The 22,314-nt window shown below is 51.0% G+C and overlaps 1 protein-coding gene across 1 annotated transcript in view; it reads right to left on the bottom strand.

Annotated features, from left to right (window-relative positions):
- Positions 1-1,771: 1,771 nt before the first annotated feature.
- The window catches only part of CREBBP (CREB binding protein), a 136,433-nt gene continuing 115,890 nt past the window's right edge, over positions 1,772-22,314 (bottom strand). The window contains exons 20-31 of the mRNA XM_060119953.1: positions 22,072-22,152; positions 20,429-20,485; positions 17,210-17,287; positions 16,815-16,882; positions 12,167-12,317; positions 11,657-11,803; positions 10,925-11,038; positions 9,647-9,812; positions 9,154-9,321; positions 6,891-7,052; positions 6,440-6,721; positions 1,772-4,942 (exon numbers count right to left, since the gene is read on the bottom strand). Of these exons, the coding sequence (XP_059975936.1) occupies positions 2,819-4,942; positions 6,440-6,721; positions 6,891-7,052; positions 9,154-9,321; positions 9,647-9,812; positions 10,925-11,038; positions 11,657-11,803; positions 12,167-12,317; positions 16,815-16,882; positions 17,210-17,287; positions 20,429-20,485; positions 22,072-22,152 (3,598 nt within the window). The 3' untranslated portion in view covers positions 1,772-2,818. The remainder of the gene's footprint in view (positions 4,943-6,439; positions 6,722-6,890; positions 7,053-9,153; positions 9,322-9,646; positions 9,813-10,924; positions 11,039-11,656; positions 11,804-12,166; positions 12,318-16,814; positions 16,883-17,209; positions 17,288-20,428; positions 20,486-22,071; positions 22,153-22,314) is intronic.

Here is a 22,314-nt window from a genome sequence, read left to right as displayed (position 1 = left end):
GCGCAAGGGCTTTCTCTAGTTGCAGCAAGTGGGGGCTACTCTTCGTTGTGGTGTGTGGGCTTCTCATTGTGGTGGCTTCTCTTGTTGGGGAGCACAGGCTCTAGGTGTGTGGGCTTCAGTAGTTGTAGCATGTGGGCTCAGTAGTTGTGGCACACGGGCTTAGCTGCTCTGCGGCATGTAGGATCTTCCCAGACCAGGGCTTGAACCCGTGTCCCCTGCATTGGCAGGTGGATTCTTAACCACTGCACCACGAGGGAAGCACCAGAAGTTTCTTTTTGATCACAAATATAGGACTTTTTTCTCCTCCTGACAGCATGTGAGACACGACGTCGGGGCTTTCCAGCTCTCACAGAAACTTCCTTACGTCAAGTGCCAGGTTAACATCCAGCCCACACCCTTGGCCTCATCCTTTGGCAACAAGATTGCGTGGGACTCCAAGAGAATGAGGTCGGCAGTTTTGGATTCTGGGATGACCTGAAAGAGACTCCCCATTGGCAGGTTAAAAGGACTGCACATATGAAGTGTGGGCCTGGAGCTGCTTCTCCAGGGTCCAGACGGCTCACATTTCTTGTCTGAACAGACTCAGTCCAGGGCTTTCCCATCAGTGCAGAAGGCGACCGGGAAGTGGGTCACGGACATGGGACTTGAGCACGTGAAGTGAGGATGGCACGTGGCCGTGGAGGGCCTGGCCCTGCTTCCCTTTGGGGATGGGCGGGGGTGGGGGTTGGTTGGTGGCGAGATGGTGGTCTTAGTCTTACCTGGCTAAATCTACATTAGAACAAGATTCAAAGCCCTGTGTTAAAACTAATTTCTTAGAGTTTCCTCAAATTTAGATTCCCAGTTCAAGTGTTTTGAAAAGATTTCTGTGAATACAGGGCCAAAAGGAAAGCTATTTGGGTTGTGCTTTTTTTTTTTTTTTTTTTTTGGGCTGTGATTTCTAAGTCTGACATCACAACCCCTTGGTTGAGACCACCCTTGGTTGGGGGACAGGGGAATGAGATAGGACTCCACTGGCCTGTGCCCTGGGAGGGGGTGCACAGACCAAAGAATGAATGTCAGCTCTCCTGGCGGTGGTCTTCCTCATAGATGTCATTTTTACAGCATTCAGGACCTCGAGTGTCACCCCCTCCGTTAAGGGCCCCTGGAATTGGACTCAGAGAGGAGGGGTGGACCAGGTGGCCGAGTGCAGGTGTTGCTCGAAGATGGAGGCCTCTTCTCACCCCAGCAGGGCTGGTGGCCAGTGTTCCACATCGTTCCCCAAGCGGCCCCCAGGGCAGCACCTCGCTGTTTCTAGAGGAAGTTGGAGAAGGCAGGGCTGGAGCTGCATTTGCCCAGCCCAGCGTCAGAGGCCTTGGCGGCATCCTCCCTCACTGAACCAGGATTTGGGGGCAGGCCAGGAACCCCCTCTAGTCCCCGGAACACCCTTTGCATCAATTCTGAGACTGGCATGTAGGAGTGGGGGTGGGGTGGGGGTGGCTAAGGTGGGGAGTGTGGACAGGCGACGAAGTGCTGTTTCAGGGCCACTTGTGTCCCCGGCTCTGGGTGAGGTTCTTCCATGAGCAGCAAAGGAGGGCCCTCCAGGCCTTGGCTGAGCCCAGCAGCCACCCCCACACCCCGCCACCAGGACCGCGGCCCCCACCTCTCCTCTGTGAGCAAACAATCAGAATCATGTCTTACAAAGAACAGACTCCAAAAATATATATAAATAAATAAAAACCTTAAACATTCTTACAGGGATCTTAAAGAACAGAATACATGTTAAAAACTTCAGTAATTTATATCAATTTTAAGCGGTACTTTATATACAATGGGGAAAAAAACACATGCATAGTCCAAATACAATGTTGAAAACAGCATTTTCATAACAAAAGAGCTGGAACACGAAGTGTTAACACCATGTACATGAATTCAAGGACCACCCTTTTTGTCTGTTGCACACAGTTTATTTAACAATATGATATAAGAAATGAGTTGGTACTTTACCGTTCTATACAGTGATTGAATCTTCTTGAATTTTCTTATTTATAGTAATTATAGCGCTTGCATGATTTACACTAGAATTGCTTTTCCTCATTTCAAGTTTCACATAGAAGAAAGAAAAGAATGCTTCTTCTCTATTAACATTAGCATGGTCTAAGAGAGTGATCATCCCTATTTTTTGTCTAAAACCAGTTTTATCAGAGAAACAAAGCAACAATTTCTACATCTGCAAGACAAGAGTTTGGCTTAAGCCAGTATGTATAGATAGATGTGTGTGTGGGTGTGTACGTGTGTGCGCTCAGGAGCCAATTCCTATCATCCAGGGGTAATACTTGGAGACGCCCACAGAGTTCACTATAGAAAAAATCTTCCCGCAACGTCAGAAAGTTATCGGGATACATTATAAGCTTGCATGATTTCAGGAATCAGTTTCTGAATATTATTTTTCTTCTCACTTTTAAACATAAATGTTTAAAGTCTTGAAAATACAAATAAAAAATATGAATATAATGAACTTGTTTTTCCCGTTAAAAAAAGGCATGAGTCACCAGCAATGACGACAAAAAGAATCCAAACAAAACCCCCCTCCCCCCAAAACAAAAAACAAAAAACGAAAAAAAAAAACAAAAAGAGAGAGAGAGACCAGATATTTAAATCAACTGGTTTTTAACAAAAAAATATATTCTTTGTATTGTTTCTTTAAACAGCAATCTACCCTTCCATGGCTTGGAAGTAGCAGTTCCATCTAGGAATAAAAAGAGCCCAGATGCCTGGATTTCAGTACAAAAGGTCCAAGAACATGAAAGGGAAAAAAAAAACAAGTGATGCTCTCACAATGCTACAAACCCTCCACAAACTTTTCTAGGGTGTCTCCCGTGGTGTCGCCGACCAGGGACAGCTCATTGGACAATGCACTCCTGTTGGGGGTGTTCAGCTGGGGGAGCATTGCACTCTGTTCGGGGTTCCCCAAGTGTCCCTGATCTATGGAGCTGGCCATGGTGACTGCGAGTCCTGGGTGGGGGGAACCAGTCTGGGGCGAGACGTGGTGTGGTGAAGGCTGGGGCTGTATCCGTGGCGACGGGCTGGAATGTGGAGGCTGGGACTGGGGCCGTGGAGACTGGACAGGGGCCGGAGACCGCACCTGGCTACTGAGGGATGTGGCCATCTGCTGGCCGGGGAGGTGCGAGGCCTGCGGCTGTCCTGAGAGCATGTGCTGCTGGGGGCTCATGGGGTTCGGCTGGCCCGGGGACCCGATCTGCTGCTTCATCTGCTGCTGCTGCAGAATCCGCTGCTGCAGGGCCTGCTGGATGTTGGGGGTGCTGTCTGCGCCCAGCCCAGGCTGCCCCATCTGGCTGAGCTGTCCCATCTGGGCCGCCATCTGGCCCATGGAACTGCCCTGGATGGGGAGGTGCTGCTGCATCCGCTGCTGTTGCATGGCTGCGGGGTAGCCTCCGGGTCCCTGAGGCTGCTGGAACTGGCCATGCCCCGCCATGCCCCCGGCCATGCCGGCACTGCCCTGCTGCTGCTGCTGCTGCTGCTGTTGCTGCTGCTGCTGCTGCAGGAGCTGCCTTCGCAGCATCTCTCTGTACTGTGGGTTCATACTTGCCATGCTGGGGTTGTGCCCCGGGTTCATGATGTTCAGGGCCTGGCCCTGGGGGTTCAGGCCGCCCATCGCCGGCTGCTGTGGAGGCACGCCGGGTCGCGGCCCGCCGGCTTGCATGGCATTCAGGTTCTGCAGGCTGGGCTGCTGGTGCAGGCCGGGCTGGGGCTGCAGGCCGGGCTGGGGCTGCAGGCCGGGCTGACTGGCCACGTACTTGGCCGTGCGCTGTTTAATGAAAGCTGCCATCAGCTGAGGGTTGGACTTGAGGATGTTGAGCACCTGCTGCTGCTGCTGTGGGGAGCTGGGGGACTTCAGGGTCCGAAGCAGGTCCTGCAGGGCGCCGGGCGAGATGCTCCGGGGCGGTTGCACGCTGGGTATCCGTGGCCCGGCCACGGCCGGCTGGGCCTGCATGGACATCACGGGTCTGGGCATGCCTGGCATCGGCTGCTGCTGGGGGATGGGCGCCTGCTGCCACTGCCCAGGTGGCAGGTTGGGCACGACGGGCCCGCTGACCTGGTTGGGTCGGGGCACGTTCAGGCCCACGGGGGCCATCTGGCTCACCGGGGTCACCATGCCCGTGCGCCCCGGGGGCATGCCGTTGTTGATGTTTACCCGGTACAGGTGCTGCTGCTGCTGGGCCTCCCGCTCAATCTGCCGGGCCGCCTCCACTGCCGCGGGTGGGGGCTGGGCAGGGGGCGGTGGGGCCGGCACCTGGTTGGTGGGCTTCCCGGTGGACACCGTTGTTGGGGGCTGAGTCCGGGCCACACTGGGGAAGCCGGCTGGTGACATGTTCACGGGCGAGGGCTGCGGCTGGGCGGGGGGCTGTGGCGTCTGGGGCGTGCTGGGCTGCTGCGTGGGGGTCCCAGGTGGTGCTGAGGTAGGGGAAGGCAGGCTCTGCTGAGGCACGTTGCGGGTGTTCATGGTGGCCATCCGCCGGCGCATGAGCTGGGCCTGCTGCAGGCGGTGCTGGATCTGCTGCTGGCGGAGCTTGTGTTTGATGTTGAGGCAGAAGGGCACGGGGCACTTGTTTTCTTGGCAGTGTTTGGCGTGGTAGCAGCAGAGGGCAATGAGCTGCTTGCACACTGGGCAGCCGCCGTTGGTCTTGCGCTTGCAACCCTTGGTGTGCTGCACCACCCGCTTCATCTTCTGGCAGGACGGCAGTGAGCAGTTGGCGTTGCGGCACTGGCAGGCGTGCACCAGGGACTGGATGCAGCGCTGGATGCTCAGGCGCCGCGACTCCTGGGGGCTCTTGGACTGTGGCTCACCCTGGCTGCTGCCCTCGTCGTCCAGGCCCAGCCCCCACTTCACCATCTTGTGGGTGTGGCTCTTCGTGTTGTAGCAGTTGATGCAGAGGTCGTAGTCCTGCAGGTGAGGACAAGGGACAAGCCAGCGTCAGCACGCGGCCCCGACCACCAGCTCCCCCCCATCCCCACGAGGCTCACAGATGCCAAATATGTCTGCTCCCCGGAACCTTCACTCCCGGGAACACTCCACAGCCCAGAAATACCAGAGACCACTGGTCCACCTACTCGCCCTCTTCTGGGGGCCCCTCTGCCTTCTCCCAACCTGCTAGCGGCTGGGGTTGGGAGTGTGTGTGGCTTCGTGAGCACCCCGAGGCTGGGGCCCCTACACCCTGGGGCTGCTGCAGGTGCCCTCGGTGCATCCCCAGAGCTCTTCCGGGCAGCCGGTGGGCGGGCACTGGGGCTGAGAGGCCTTTACCAGGAGGAAGGCCCTGGGCTCGCACCACGGCAACATAATGCCCCCTCCCTAGGTTTCTAAAAGCTGCACCTGGAGACGGAGACCACAAAGCACTACATCTGGAGGATGAGCCCTGTGACCAGGACTGCTAACCTTCTCACAACAAGGACGTGAAAATCCCCACAGTGGGAAATAAGAGAGAGGACAAAAGGAAGCTGGAGAGAGTGGCAGAGAGACAAGAGCATTACAGAGGCCCCCTCTGCCCCCAGAGAGCACAGAGCTGCTGTTGTGGAGCGCTCGCCTATGCGGACTATCTAGGCGTTGACACCAGCAAGGTGAGGACTGGGCAGGAGGGGGATCTGACTATCTGCGGGGGGAGGCAGAGCATGTGATAGCCCGTGCGAGTGACCCATCTGTCTGCGGCAGGGACAGGCCGAGACCCCCGCAGAGGGGGCGCCGGTGTGGTTTGACCACGGGATCCACCAGGACAAGGGAGGAGGGGCTCAAGACCCGACCAAAGGGACCCAGCCTGACAACAGCAGGAAATCCCGACCTCTTGGCAAGCCTAGACTGGGAGCACCAGAAGAGGAACCAGTCAGAATCCCAATGGAACCAAAGCACCACCGTGCTCTTTTCTCTCTGCCCTCCCACCCTGCACCGAGAGGCCTGTGCACGTGCCTGACACAGAGCTGGTGTTAACGAAACACAACAAATAAAATAACAAAGTGCCTTGTGACCATCTCCGCATCCTGAAAAGGTCAGCACAAATGTTGCCTCCCAGGGAAGCTCACTGGCTTCCCTCCATCCCCTGAAGACCAGCTCCCCCCGCACCCCGGACACATGCCGTTGGGACCAGGCTGCCCCGTGAGCAGACACCGGCTGCTCCTTGCCCTGGACGGCTGGCGCTAAGCCCCAGAACAGGCACAGGGCAGGAACCCCACCAACATCGAGAGAAACCCTCTCATTCGTGAACCCCAAAACACAATCTCAAAACCAACAGTGGACTAGTGGAGTGGACAGATAAGCATTCATCTGGTCATTTTCACCCTAGAAAATGCCAACTGTCTAACAGTTGCCCTGAAATACACACGCACAGCCCGAGAGCGCCATGGGCTCGCCAGCTCTGCCGGCAGTTCTGCGCAGCAGGAGCCCCGCGCTCACCTCGCACACTGTGCAGTGCCAGCGCGTCTCCACGTGGTGCTTGCACTCGTTGCAGGTGTAGACGAAGCGGTCCTGGCCCTGGGTGTGCAGCTCCACCAGCATGCACAGCGTGGACCACTTGGAGCGCCGCAGGGAGGAGAACTCCCAATGCTTGTCCCGGGCCAGCGTGAGGAAGGCGTCCCGCCCGTCCATGAGGTCACAGCTGAGCAGGGGGTCGGGGTCGACGATGGGGGGCAGTGTGTTGATGACGGGCCCAGCGTGGAGGTGGATCACAAAGAAGACCTGGGGGATGGCAGGGAGGAGCAGCGTCAGCCCCGCAGAGAGAAGGACCAAGCCGACTCCTGCTGTCCCCGGGGCTGAACTGCACTGGTGACAAGCAGTGTAGTGTCGCCAGGCCGGGCCTCCTCCCTCTGCACTTGGTCCGCCCCCACCCCACCCCACCCACCCCCACCTCTTTGTGCTTCTCCATCGTGGCATAGAGCTTCTGGGACAAGTCGTTGGACACGTTGGGCATGTTGGGCTTTTTCTTGTTGGCTCGGCTGATGCTGCTCTTATTCTTGTTGGTTTTCTTGTTGTTCTTTTTCTTGGCGTTCTTGCTGTCGCCCTGGCTGCCCTGCAATAAGACTCAGAGCTGTCGGCCCTGCCTAGCCTCCTGCTCCAATGTCCAGCAGGGAGGCCACCAGTTCCTGCTGCGGGGGCTCCAGGGAGCTGGGGCTGAGGCAGGAGACCGCCGAGCAGACCCCTACCTGCCTGCGCACAGGCCGTGTGAGTGGCTGTCAACACTGCTGCCTTCAGAGGAAACCACTGAGGGGAAGCAGATGAGTATGGAAGCAGGGCCCGGATTTGGCCAGGACCGGATGGGTACAGTGGTGACAAACATAAAGCAAGCACTGCCTGTGCCACAACAGCCGCACATCACGTGGAGGCTGGAGGGAAGAACACACCTGGGATGCTAGTTGGGATCTAACCACTGAGCAGGTGGAAGCCATCTCTCCTGGTCCTGTGTTTTCTACTGGCTGGAGGCAGGCACTCCTCCTCGACGGGCACACAGCTAGGGCTGTGTCCCCCTCAGAGCCCCTCTGTGGCAGCTCGGCCGGCAGCACAGACTCTCCTCCCAGCACCCCGAGCCCTGGATGCCAGTGCTGACTCAGGCCACCTCCTGTGCCTGGGTGTCCGTCCGGCAGAGGCAGAGGAACCTGGGTTCACTAATTGGCTGTGGTCTTTCTCCCACAGGCACTCCAAGTTTCCACTGAAATCCAGCCCAACTTTCCAGGTCAGCTTGAGGGAGGGACCTGCCAGCATCTCTGCAGTCCCTGAGGAGCAGCATCTCCAGCCCTAAATCACCCAATGTTCCAGGGGATGATGGGTCCTGCCTCCAGGGGGGTCCAGCAAAAGGCAGGCAGAGAACGATGACCACAGCCCTCGACCTCTCCTCGGGACCCACCTGTGACATGAGTACTTGTCACATCCTCACCCACGCTTTCTCCATTTTGGAAGGGGCTAGGGATGCTGTCTTGCAAAAAGGACACACCCTAAAGCACATGCTGCCTGGCACGAAGCAGCCATGCAGACATTCAATCCTAGACCCCTGGCTCCGGATGCTGGCTCCACATGCAGCCCCAAGCCCTCCTGGGGGCCCCAGGTTTGCACGGCTGGTAACAGGCATCTCGAGATTAACACATCTGCAGCCAATTCTTGACTTCTTCCCCCAAATGTGCTCTCCCTTCCTTCTCCCCTTCAGGGAGACGCAGCAACACTGACTCAATTCTAAGGCCCCAGACCCAGCAGGCAGCCTCGATCCAGGATCTTCCTCATGTGCCACAAAGATGCGCCCTAAGTTCTGAGGTTGTTACTCTCAAAACACATCATACGCTGCTCACTGCCGACAGCTACGAATCCAACTAAACCACCATCATCTCTTACTTGAACATGTGAAACACGGCACGCTCGTTCCCGACTCGGACTCTGACACCCTCCTCCTCCTGCTGGAGGCTCCTCCGCCTGGATCTTCTGGGTTCCTCTCACCAGTCAGTCTCTGCTCAGATGCCACCTCCCCAGACAGGCCCTCCCAAAGGTGCTGCATCTGCCCTCTTCCCTCGTGTCTGCTCTACACCATCTCAGCACGCACCACACACTAGGACACACATCCCTTGAGGGCAGGGATGGAGATCTCTTTAGTTCCCCCTGCACCCCTCAGGATGGTGCCTGCACATGGTGGGGGCTCAGTGACCAGAGTGAGTGCACAGACGCATGAACACCCAGTGAAAAGTAGGGGAAAGTTTACAACAAGGAGAGAGAATGAGGCCTGGCAAACAAGAGTCTCCTCCTCAAGTCCTTTCTAACGTGAACTGACTGGTTCCTGATCATGACACCCGCCTCCATCTCCATCTCCAGCACCTCTTCTGGGCTCCCTGGCAGGGCGCCCTCCTCTCTCATCTTGCCGTGTCTCAGCCCCGCTGTCCTGCCCAGAGATGCCAGAGCAAGCCCCTCTGTCCACCTAGTAGGTGAGGTGTCTCCAGTTCGCCCAGCACAGTGTGAGCTGTGCCCCCAGGCCCAGGCCTGCCCTGTGGTGGGCAGTAACACAGTGAGGTTATGTATGAAAACACCGCCACAGACAAAGGAGGCCATGTCTTGAGAACCGAGCAGCCCCCACTCACTCGCTGACCTGCTGGAGCGCAGCCTTTAGCACACGCGCCGGGGCCCTTGGGCTTTACCTCCGGGGTCTCACTGGCCGCGGTGCTCTCCTCCTTCTTCCTCTCTTCTTCCTCCTGTTCCAGCTCCTTAATGCTCTCCTCCAACACGTTAGGCCAGAAGTCACCCTCAAAATAGGGCAGTTCCTTGGCACTGGTGAGCCTGTCTTCAGTTGCTTGTTTGAAAATGTCCTGGAAAGTGAACAAGCACAGCGGTGAGACAAGGGGGGCTGGGTGACACTCTGGGGAGGGGGCCACGACATGGAGAGGGGACCGCGCACTCCTGAGGCGCATGGTTTCACAGGATCTGCCGCCACTTCTCTTGGACTGCCGACTGCAAATCTTGACAGACAGCAGAGAAGTTGCTTCTTAGTTTATGATTTTAAAATTTTTTAACTTTTGCTTTCCAATACTCATAAGTAGATATAATTCTAACCCATGTGAGCACAGAGGGAGACACGTGAAGATGTGGGAGTCAGTGGTGAGGAGCGCCCCCCACCCCCAGCGGTGTGGGCACCTTATAGTCATGGATGATGCGCTCGGCAAAGGCCTTGTCCAGCATCTTCTTGTACCACTCCTGCAGGCGCTTTGGCTTGGGGATTTTTTGATCCGGGGGGTGGCAATGGAAGATGTAGTCGTCTCCTTCACTTGGGGGACAGGCCCAGATGTGTCCTGTTACATACCTGCAGGACATACACACAATTCAGATGGAAGCAGTGAGCGAAATCATCCCTGCCTTTGAGGAGTAACAGCTGAGGAACACGGACCAAAGCAAGGACAGAAATAACTATGAAGAAAAACAACAAAAAAGAAATTACAAAATGCTTCTGGCAGAACATGTGAGAGGCCTAAGAGAGGTTCCAAACCACTGTGCTGGGGAAGGGGGTTAAGGTAAAGCCAAATCTCTACAGAGTGCAAATGCAGCCTGGAAATTGGCCCAACGGTACCTCCCTCTTGGGTGTGCGTGTCAGGCAGGGGCTAAGGCTGCAAGGGAACCTGTGACACAGGAGAGAGCCTGGGAAAATGGCAACGTGTCAGGCGTATCAGACGGCTTGTCCCCAGGGTGGATGCACTGAATTTCCTATCTACTTTTCTCCTGCACATTGGAAAGGAAGTTGAGTATTTTTTTCTAAGGGGTTAAAGACAAACTAGATCTCATTCATTCTGCTCAAGACACTTCAATCAAACATCTCTTTTCCAAATTTGGGAAAGAAATGTGATCTAGAACGTAAGAAGAGAGACAGGAAAAGAAGTCAGACACAAGAGACCACATCTGGTAGGATTCCGCTTCTATGAACCGTCCAGAAAAGGCACATTTATGGAGACAAAAAAGGAGATTAGTAGTCCCTGGGGGCAGGGGTCCAAAAGGGATGAACAGCAAATGGGTGCAGGGATCTTAACGGGGGTGGGGGGGATGAGAATGTTCTGAAACTGATTTACTGTGACAGCTTCATTACTTGGTAAAGTTACTAAAAATCACTGAATGTACACCTGAAGCAGGTGAATTGTATGATACATAAAATATGCCTCAATAAAGCTTTAAAAAAACAGACTAGAATGTGAGAAAAACACAGAAGGCAGGGAAAGCACATGAGCTATGCTGGGAGCCCCAGACCCAAGTGGCCCAACAGAGCATCTGGCTTGAAGGGTGCTCTGGAGACCCCTGAATCCATTTAAGGACATCAAAATAAAAACACAAAAAACCTTAAGAAATACTTGTGTTATTTCACAAAATACACAGTGAAATTTAAAAACAGAGTTTTTATTAGTTCTGAATAATTTGAATTAAACTCACCCCAATTTCTTCACATACTCTAAATATCCAATAAGGATCTCATGGTAAACAGCTGTTCGGAGGCATCGGGGTCGGAAGAAATGAATACTGTCCAGATAAGATATGTACACACGCCTGGGGGGCAGGGTGAGAAAGAAATTAATTGAAAGTTCAGGTTATCTCCCAAACTTGAAACCAAACACCAGCATCTAAAAAAAGCTCCAGAAATAAATTCTGTTTTGATAGCATTTACACTGGCCACAAACAGGACATAAGAAATCTGCCATCACCAAGCTCTGCTACCAATCAATAAAACAGAATTCAATTTCATCACTGAACTACGAGGCAATGCCATCACTCACCATGGGGAACCGTGGAGAGATCAGGGCAAATTAGGAAAAGCCACTTCTAATTCCTTCTCACCCAGATTCTTGACTGAACATGAAATAACTCTCAGGAGAGGTGTGACATTTTCATAGGTGCATCAAAGAGAAGCCCGGCCTGTGCAGCAGTCCCCACCCCCTTCTCCACAGGTTTACCTGCCCCAGGTAAGACAGGGGCAACAGCAAGACCAGGATCAAAACCCATGTGTGCTTACAACACAAAGCACTCTACAGTCATCAAAACTCTTCACTTCCCACTGGCTTAGCAGAAAACGAACTAACGAAACTAACTAGTAGTTCTCTAAGATGTTTAGAGCCTTGGTCGCTAGCACAACACGTGACACGCACCCCAAAGGAGCTAGAGGATTACCTTGTGTTTGGAGGGGGGCAATCAGAGCCATACTCTTGAACGTGCATCCCAAAGAAGCACACGTCCACTCCATCAATTTCCTCAAAGGCAAAGAGTGCTTTGGTTCGATACGGGAAAGATTCAGACATTTCCCCAGAATCCACAAACCTGAAATAAAAGAGCCTGATGTTTGCATGCATTACTACCATTTACAAAGTGCTTTACAGACGAGACCTGCTGCCATAAACCCGCTCACTGCAGAGAAGCTGGAGGCGAGGTCGCCCTTTCTGACCAATGGCCCAGAGCTCCTCCACGGGCCCAGGCAGCTCGGAGCCTTGACCCCATTCTTTGTGACACTGCTTCACTCAGACAGGAATTCCACCTCCCCTGATGAACATGGGATACTGACAGAAGGGTGTCTACATGCTAACTGATGAAAAGCTTTCAAATTATGCAAACTCTAAAGCTTTGCCAGAAAGCAAGGCTCTGGTTAACCACATGGGGTGCCCAGTGGAAAGTCTGCACACAAACCGTGACTTCATCCCGGGCTTGACCTCCACCGTCTTGTCTGAGCTGGCCACTACGCGGACAAACACCTCCCCGGCTTCAGGATGATTCTGTCGCCGCAAAAACTTGTTGACTCGGTCTTCCAAGTGGTTTCCCAACCGTGTGGTCTGCAGTCCTGCAAAGTCCAGCACAAGCAGATGAGAGGGCTTCGGGAGGGTTGAGGTCACAGAATCCACCTCTTTCAGTCTAGTCTGGTATTTTAAGGAGTAACATTCTCCAAATACAGAAGAGTTCTAATGTGTCCTATGAGGTAATAAGCATTTTATAAAAGAAAGGTGGAACCTGGAATCTCAGGCATTCCACACATTGAAAACTGCTGTCAAATGCCCAATATTTCCATCTTTTTCTAACTGTAAGGGGCAGAAGAGATACAAAGGTGGACCCAAATCTGAAAGAAGATGGGCTCTGGGGTGAAGCAGGGGAGCAGGCATGATGAGGGAGCCACACTGGGTCCACCCTGCCTCCTGCCCCACATGCTCAGCCCCTAGTGAGACAGAGATCTGGTCCTGGCTGTGCCCACACAGCTGTGCCCCAAGGGTGGAATGCACACTTGAAGAACTCTTAACAGAAATGGGGAGCCTGCCACTGCTTTCCATGGAAGGCAGGGCTGGCACAGCCTCAGAGACAGGATGGCACAAATGCCCCTTCCTGCCCAGCTCCGATGAGAGTCCTGGTGCAGAGTCTGAGACAGCTAAGCTAGCAGGCAGCCAAGGGCTACCTCGCTCTGCGAGCATTCTAATCCTGGGCGGCAAGGGACACTGTCCCAGGATGCAGACCTGCCCAGCACCATTGCTGGTGGGCTCCTCCTCCCCGCCCCTCTGTATCCTCCCTCTCCCAGGGACGGGCCAGGAGTTACACAGCATATAAATACACATACAGTCATAGCATAGAAAAACTCTGTGCATATGGGGATAAAAGACTAGACAGGAAAGCTGCAAAAGGTTAACAGTGACTACAGATGATAGGATTTTAGAAGATTCCTTACTGAGGTTAAGAAAGATCTGCAAAATTTAGGCTTTTTAGTTTCTCTGCAATAAACATACCAATGGTGGAGTTTTTTTGGTATATAAATTATACCTCAATAAAAGTGATAAAAAAACTTACAATGGCAATGAAATAAAGACCCCATTAAAAAATAAAAACTTTAAAAGCTATAAAAATGAGAAGTAGAATTATGTTTCACACTCTGATACACGTGCACACTTTCCACAGCTATTTAGTCATGCTCTGGATCCCCTTATTTCAACCTCCCACAGCTGAGATAACCATCCTGAGAAGAAAGAGGATCAGGCACAAAGGACTTAGGACCACCTCATCTACTCTTTGTGAAGCCCAGAAGAAAATCCTCACGTTCTCGCCCCCCTGTACTCCTGCCCATGCCGCTGCTAAGCAAGTTTTGTCCCCTCATGAGGTGGCTTCCAATCCAGAAAGGGAGGACACAGCTAAGAAGGGCCACCCTGTGCTGGTGCAGGGAGCTCCCCCTTCCCTTGTGAAACTACGATTACACACACTATGATTTTCACATAATGAATAGGAGTAAACCTTCAAAATTAGGTCTTTATATTTTTTCCCCAAATTACCTGAATTACCTGTACTAAAAATAGTTTTGAATTTTATTTTATACAGCAGGTTCTTATTAGTTATCTATTTTATACATATTAGTGTGTATATGTCAACCCCAATCTCCCAATTCATCCCCCCCACCCCCCCGCCGCTTTCTCCCCTTGATGTCCATATGTTTGTTCTCTACATCTGTGTCTCTATTTCTACCCTGCAAACCTGTCATCTGTACCATTTCTCTGGGTTCCACATATATGCATTAATATATGATATTTGTTTTTCTGACTTACTTCACTCTGAAAATACAGTTATTTTACTTTTTAAAATACATTTATTTATTTATTTTTGGCTGAGTTGGGTCTTCACTGCTGCAAGTGGGCTTTCTCTAGTTGTGCCGAGTGGGGGCTACTCTTCATTGCAGTGTGTGGGCTTCTCACTGTCGTGGCTTCTCTTGTTGCAGAGCATGGGCTCTAGGTGCACAGGCTTTGGTAGTTGTGGCTCGCAGGCTCTAGAGCGCAGGCTCAGTAGTTGTGGCACACGGGCTTAGCTGCTCCACGGCATGTGGGATCTTCCCGGACCAGGGCTCGATCCCGTGTCCCCTGCATTGGCAGGTGGATGCTTAACCACTGTGCCACCAGGGAAGCCCAAAATAGTTTTTAAATGAGACAATTGTGACGGTCTGGTCACAAGCACCAAACTGAACGCCATGAAGAGGGCTGGAGAGGTGCTCTGCTATGTCCCCTGAGAGAAGAGCCATGGGCTTTACACACGGGACGGCACCGTGAAAAACCTGAAGAGCAGCCAGCATGTGCTCAGAGACTCAGTACTGGGGAAAGAAGGGCTGTTCTCATGCTGCGGTGCCATGCAGAGGTGTCCTCCAGACCAGCAAGTTCAGGCACTGAGGGCAGACATTTCTGCAGCAGCCCCTCCCACTGGACAGCAGGGCCCAAGCCACCCTCACTGTGATGGTGCCTCGGGCTTCCCACAGGGTGGCCATGTGCTTTAGTTTAGGTTCCCGTTTCCACTCCCCACAGCCCATCGTGCTGCAGCGGACGGCCCTGTACATGCCTTTAGGCACATGAGCAAATATCTTTGTAGGAGACATGCGTCAAAGTGGAACTGCTGAGTCTAAAAATGGACATTTTAAATTGTACCCCACCATGTATATTTTTGGCCATGGTGCATGATGGGAGCCTTATACTTCCCTTTATGTGATCAAATCCTTCAGCCTTTTGCTTTCTGACCTCTGGGCTCTATCTTTTTTAGGAAGGTTGTTCATAACTGAACACAGTAAAAACACTCTCTTTTCTGACCTCCAAAGCATTTGTAGTTGTTACTTTTCGCCCCTTTAGCCACCCGAGTTGCGTTGTGCATGTGGCGTTAATGGGGAGGTGGTTTTGGGTGGAGAGTCAGTTGTTTAGTATCACTCTCTAACCAGCAGCTGGAAGATATTTTCAATGCAGTCGTCCCTCTGCACCCACAGGGGACTGGTTCCAGGAACCCCTCAGACACCAAAATCCAAGGATGCTGAAGTTCCTGACATACAGTGGTGCAGTACAGAAGGCCCTCTGTACCCACAGGTCCCACATGCGTGGACACGAAGGGCCCACCGCACTAAGTCAGTGCAAATGAGGCAACCTCTCTTTTGTGACCGACAGACACTTGCAAAGATGATGCTAATACACATTCAAATCAAAAACCCGGGGGAGACACACCACCTCTAAGGTCCTTTTCTGTAAGTGAAGGTTCTACATCTTTGAAGCTCATTTGCCAAAGGTCCACATATCCCTCTCCACCATTCTCTGGACACTAGGGGAGGGTGGGGGCTGAGCCAGCTCTCAGGTTCTCCTACCCCGCCCCCCCACCTCTACCCCTCTCTCTTCTGGCTGCAACTGCTCTTCTCTTGAAGCCTAGCTCTCCTGGCAACTTCTGTTTTGGTCACCAAAGCTCTGGCCCAGGAGATTGATTCTAAGTAGCTGACTGCTTTAGTGACATCACTCAGAATGGATCCTTTAAAGTAGGGGTTCTCACCTGCACGCCCCCAACCCAGGACATCTGGTAATGTATGAAGACATTTCTGACGGCCACCATTCATGGGGGTGGTGGTGGCGGGGAGTGTTACCAGCATTTAGTGGGCAGCAGCCTGCTGCTAAAATTCTAATTAAGCACAAGAGAGCTCCCATAACAAAGACGTTTCTGGCCCAAATGTCAGTATAGAAACCCTGACCTAAAGAGAAATATTATAATAGCTGGTGAATTCATCAATATTTCAAAAGATTTTATAAGAGCGAGTTTAAGTGATAGGATAACTGTGGATTTTGGTAATGACACAGTTTGAACGTGAACTAACGCTGACTTGGAAGGCTTCAGAGGGGCTTCTTCCTTACCTGCCACCCTTCCCTCCTGCCCACAGACCTCTCCCTCCATCCCATCTCTCTTCTACTCCAGCTCCTCAGGTGGCCCGGCTCTTGCTGGGGAGCCCTAAGTGGTGTGCTAGTTGCCTGTCCTACTGGAGAGAAGTGAGAGCAGCAGCCGAGTTGACAAAGACGACACACTGTACACTTCTGAAAAGTGTCATCTCTAACAAAGTGAAGTCTACCTATGAAAAGTTACTCCTGTAGCAAGAGGGCGCTCTCTGCTCCTCGCAGACACGAGCAGCCGCTCCCAATGCGGCAGCGACACACCCAACCAGCCCTCGTGCAGACCAGGCTCCTGCCAGTCCTGGTGATGTTGGCTGATTCCCAGAGGGCCCCAGAGGGTCACTCTTCACAACAGCAGGGCCCACACCTATTGATGGGCAAACAGCCGCCCCCGCAGGTGCCCAGGGCTGAGCATGCCCAGGATGTGTGTGTGTTATTTCTAAGCTACTTGAGAAAGATCTGCTGACAGATTTTCTCTCTCAGAATTCACAAAGTTTACTATATGTGTTTTAGATGAAAACTTTCATCTAAAACACAGACTGATCATAAAGCTGACTTTCATATAAAGATCAAGGCAAATGATTCTCTTCAAGGGTAAGACAAAAAAATACAAAAACCCTTCCACAACTTACTCTTAGCACTGAATTTGTTTTCTTTACGAGTTCTGCCCGTTTTCTTCAAGCAGTTGTCGCACACAAAGCTGCAAAAAAAATAATGGGTGTGATCAGATTATATAAAACAGTATATGTTGCCAAACCAGTGAAATGCAGCATTAAAATACTTCGTTGGCAATTAAAATCGCATCATTATACAAAAGTGAAGAGGCAGACTGCTTTGATTCTACAATTCCCAAAGCGGGCAAACACTTAAGACTTAAATTTAGAACAAACTGCCATCCATCTAATTGCCGGATTCTTGCTGACAACAATGAATGAAACGCAGTAGCAGCCAGCATCCTCCCCTCTACTGTGTGCATAACTGCTTTCCCTTTCCCGAGATCACAGGAAATCACCAGGAAATTACTCACCCCGAAGGCCAAATGATATCATAGTGGAGAACACAAATCTGATGCATCTTCCGGCCACACTCCTTGCAATCAACGAAACTAGAAGACAAAGAAAGTGCACTGTGACACACGGAGCCACATACCTAATGGAGCTTCTACAGAACCCGTGTGGTGTGCTCACACCTCGTCCCCTTGATGACTTCAAGAATCTGCAGCATTAATGCATCTCTTGACTAACTGAGTCTTTTTTTTTTTTTTTTTTTTTTTTGCTGTACGCAGGCCTCTCACTGTTGTGGCCTCCCCCATTGCGGAGCACAGGCTCCGGACGCACAGGGCCAGCGGCCATGGCTCACGGGCCCAGCCTCTCCGCGGCATGTGGGATCTTCCCAGACAGGGGCACGAACCCGTATCCCCTGCATCGGCAGGCGGACTCTCAACCACTGCGCCACCAGGGAAGCCCAGTCATATTTTTTAAAATGCATCAGTATGATATTTTCTATAGGAAAGACTGACTTTCTCCCTTTCTTTGCACAAATGCCTCTTTCCTCTCTTCTCCCAATCTGCTTTGTAACCGGAAGTGAAAATTTATTTCTAAAAATTGTTATGACGAAGGCCTATTTTGCAGGTCAGTATTTCTGATATTACTACAGATTTTCAAGACCAGTGCTTGCTCTAGATGACTGCACATGACTAAATGGACTTAAATAACAGAGAACAATACCGTCAGTGTTACAAACCCTTGTTCTTAAGCCCAGGCGCAGGAAACGTCTGCTGAGTCAGTTACAAGGGTGGGAAATGACGGCCTTTCTTAAAGTAAACACTAGAGAAGTTGGGATGCACCACGCCACCTGCCCTCTGCACAGCTTCCGCCATAGCTCACCTGGGCCCTGTCACCTCACCTAGGAAACTTAATCGCCAACATGCTTGAAGGTCAAAACCTATTTTTTCAGCCATGCCCTCAAAGCCACCACAACTTATACCCTGTGGAAGGCTGAGGGGCTAGAAAGTACCACATTTCTCCAAACGGTCCTGGGTCCTGGCTCTTCCTGTCATGCTAGATGCCGGTCCCTGTAACCTGACGCCTGCTCTCATTACTGCTGCTCGAGTCCCCGGCCCCTGACCATCCTACTGCCCTTGCTGAGCAAGCCTTCCACCACAGATCGAGCCCAATCCAGCTTCTCTGTCCCTGCTCTGTCGGAGGAGAAAAGGACACACACAGGCAGACTGTGCAGAATGGCAGCGACCCTCGTCGGCCATCCTCAGTGCTCTCTGCTGTCCTGCCCCAGCTGCTGCCCTTCCCAGCACACACAGGAGGGAATCCAGCACCCTCTGCCCCCTTGTCCTATGGGGCTCCATCCACGCTCCCTACATGCCCTGCACTTGAACTCACCTGCAGTGCTACTGAACATCCCATGTCCTTTTATGTCTTTGTGTCTAGAATGCTCTGCCCACCACCCCCAACACCTGCTTCCAAATGAGTGTCACCTTTTCCACTGGGCCAGGGTCCCCCACTCTGGACTACCTTACTGCCTCCTGCTGCCTGTGCTATGATCCATCTGTCCTACTGGAAGACAAACGGCTGGAGGACAGGCCCCCTTTATTCATCTGTGTCTTCCCCACTGCCTGGCAACTACTGCTTCAATGTAACGTATTCTGAAACTGAAAAGTGAGTATAGCTAACATAACATTGTAAATACTCCAGTATAAAACAAAAATTTGGGGGGACTTCCCTGGTTGCTCAGTGGTTAAGACTCCATACTCCCAATGCAGGCGGCCCGGGTTCAATCCCTGGTCAGGAAACTAGATCCCACACGCATGCTGCAACTAAGAGTTTGCATGCCACAAATAAGGAGCCCACGAGCTGCAACTAAGGAGTCCGCGAGCCACAAACTAAGGCGATCACCTGCCACAACTAAGACCCAGCACGACTAAATAAATAAATAAATATTTTAAAAATAAATAAATAAAATTTAAAAAATTTAAAAACTGAATATAAATCACAGGGAAACGGGAAAACTGTCGGGGAGCACACAATGTGAACAGGGAGACGGCTAGTCAGGACAAACAATCCACTGACACTAAAGAGACTAAAGAGACAGGGAGCAGCCTCCTCATGCACCAGGCGCTTTGCTAAGTAATCAACGTGCTCCCCCTGCAACCCCACCCGGGCACAGCTGGCAGGAGAGACTAAGTCAGCTCTCAATGGGAAGTGGAGTCTATGTCTTCCGCTGGAAGCTGGGAAGTTGAGCCAAGGGAGGGGAGAATGTGTTTCTCAGCTCTGGATGCACCACAGCCACATTTACCAAACTCCCAACAGTGCTGGAGCCTGTGCTCACCAAACAACCCTGGACGGGCGTTCACCACAGTGACAGAACAAAATGGGCATCTCCACACACTGGGGTGCCTTCAGGACTCGGCTTTGAGGACCAGGGAGGAGCCACATGGAAGGCGCTCTAAGGCCTCTTTAAGGGGTTATTACAAAGCAAAATTTACATACTGAGTATTCTCACTGATCACTGGAGGAAAGCAAAGTATCTGACAACAACCTTTGAAAATATACCATACCAAAGATGGTGACAAGAACATACAACACTGGGCTTCTCATTATTTTATTATTATTTTTTTTTGCGGTATGCGGGCCTCTCACTGTTGTGGCCTCTCCCGCTGCGGAGCACAGGCTCCGGACGCGCAGGCCCAGCGGCCATGGCTCACGGGCCCAGCCGCTCCGCGGCATATGGGATCCTCCCAGACCGGGGCACGAACCCGTATCCCCTGCATCGGCAGGCGGACTCTCAACCACTGCGCCACCAGGGAGGCCCTCATTATTTATTTTTAAAAAGTGGTTTTTAAGACTTTTTCTTTCTGAAATTTCCTTTTAAATGATACTAGCACCCCTCCACCAAATATTCCTACCTTTAGTCTCTAAAGATTCACACTAAATGGCTTCTTAAAGACAACGATGACGAAGTTATTACAGAGATTCTAATAGAGCCAAAACATCCATCTAATCTTACATTAAAGGGTGTTAAAATTCAGTAGCTGGACAGCATGCTACAGAGACATACATCTTTTGTGTGAGTTAAAACAGAATCCACATCTGAAATAACTTCACACAAAAAATTCCACCCAGGGTAATATATTTATTTCCAGTGTCTTCTCCCACAACCCAACAATAAGGAGGAACTTTCCTCATCTGAAACTAAAACCTAAAAGTCAGAAAGAAAATAGCTGTATACTCACGGTTCAGGATCTAAGGTATCATTTTTCTTCTTTTCAAACTGATCCTTTGAAATTGTCCTTGTTTTTTTTGGGAGGGGGGGGAAAGGAAAAATGTTAATTAACTAAATTTATCTGTTGAGTATAAACTATAGGGTCTCTGGGATATTATTCTGTAACTAGTTCTTCACATAAAAAGTAAAATGATGGTCAGCTGAAATCGCAAGTAGATGTACTAATGGCATGAACATACAACATTTAATTCTATAGAAAGCACTACCTTTTATTTTTCTCTGCCTTCCTTGGAATATTTCCTCCAAACTATCATCAGCACTTATTACAAGATTTAATTTAAGGCTAGTCAAAATACAGTGGCAAAATTATGTTGAGATTAAAGCCTGTTAATTTCCAATCAAATCTATATGGTGAATGACTGCTGAATTTGACCAACACTGGTATTATCAATTCTTCTAATTACAATATTCCTTCATTGACACAAGTCAGCATGTACTTGGGGATATTTTATATTTTACTTATTCTTAAAGGGCTGAGTATTTCATTTTTGTGGTACTTTTATATATGTATATGTGAATTACTTGATTCACAGAATTATACAATCCAATTATTAATCACACAATTGGACTAAAGAATTAAATTGACAGGGGATAGAAAAATTGAATATGTAAAATTTCTGTCATTTTGGTTTATGTATCTTACAGGTGGGTATGGCTTGTCGTGCGATTGAATAAAGTAAACTTGAGTTGCAGAGTAAGTGTCCCACAGTGCTGGAAACTGCTTCGGTGGGAAGCCTTTTTGCCTTTGGGGGGACAGTCACACAGTAGACTTCCCAGAGTGGCAGGAATCATGGCAGAGTCAGGAGAAAAGAAAGACCACAAAACGCTGGTAGTCCTAGGCAGCTATGGTGGCTGGCAGGTTTTTAGGTATCTCCAGCATGTAAATGAGTTGACCATCCAATCTGTGGATTTGCTTTTGCTTTTTTTCTCACCACATTCTGGCCATTTGCCTACTCAAAAGTAACTCCATCAGAGGATAAGCATCAGGGAGGAAATGGTGAACTCAGTGAGGGAATGAACGAACTAACTCATGCCTGTCCATGCTGGAGCTGTGAGCAAGAGTCCAACCTCCAGAGAGGAAGGAGATACAGGTACTCGCTGGGGTCTCACCACCTGGGTTCTGTTACCTCTGCAACTTAAAGGACAGAGGTTTCAGTGGAAGATCAACTAAATGCTACAGACGGGGTATACACGCAAGACTCATTTTTGCTACTGCCAGTTAGTTCTGTGACTAGGGTTACCTGGTTTCTTAGGTGTAACTGAAAATTTACAATCTTCCCAAATGGAAGTTGACAGCCACTAGGAAAAAGCAAGTGTTTTAGAAGAAGAGATAGAGCAAGGTCAAGAGAGACCACTGCACTGCAGTGGGGGCTACAGCATCACGGTCTCAAGCAGAGGGAAGAAGGTGCAAGTGGCGCTGGGATTCAGCTACAACAGCTACATTGTAAAATATGAATGTGGGTATAAGTAATATGAAAGATACACTACAGAAAAGTCACAGTGGGTGGCAGTGGTGCTTCCCTTTTAATCACGGATGAGAACAAAACAACAATTCAGAGTCACCCCCGAGAGAAATGACAGGATGGTACTTACGTCTGGGGTTGTGAAGGGTCGTCACCCAGGGTAACATTCTCCCCCTGGATCTCTGTGAAACACTTCTCACAGAAATGATACCTGTCAGCAAGAAGGCCATACTTGGGTGAACTGGTCCATCATAACACACAGCCACCCAAGCAACGAAGCCACCAATCAGAGCAGGGCAGATCACCACGACGAAGGGGGGGCGTTGTTGGTTGATTGATGGGTCAGTGAGGACAATGAAAGGAACAGGGGCAG

This window comes from Mesoplodon densirostris, chromosome 16 (assembly GCF_025265405.1).
Source record: "Mesoplodon densirostris isolate mMesDen1 chromosome 16, mMesDen1 primary haplotype, whole genome shotgun sequence".
Lineage (NCBI taxonomy): Eukaryota > Metazoa > Chordata > Mammalia > Artiodactyla > Ziphiidae > Mesoplodon > Mesoplodon densirostris.
This window is presented reverse-complemented; position numbering and strand designations above follow the sequence as displayed.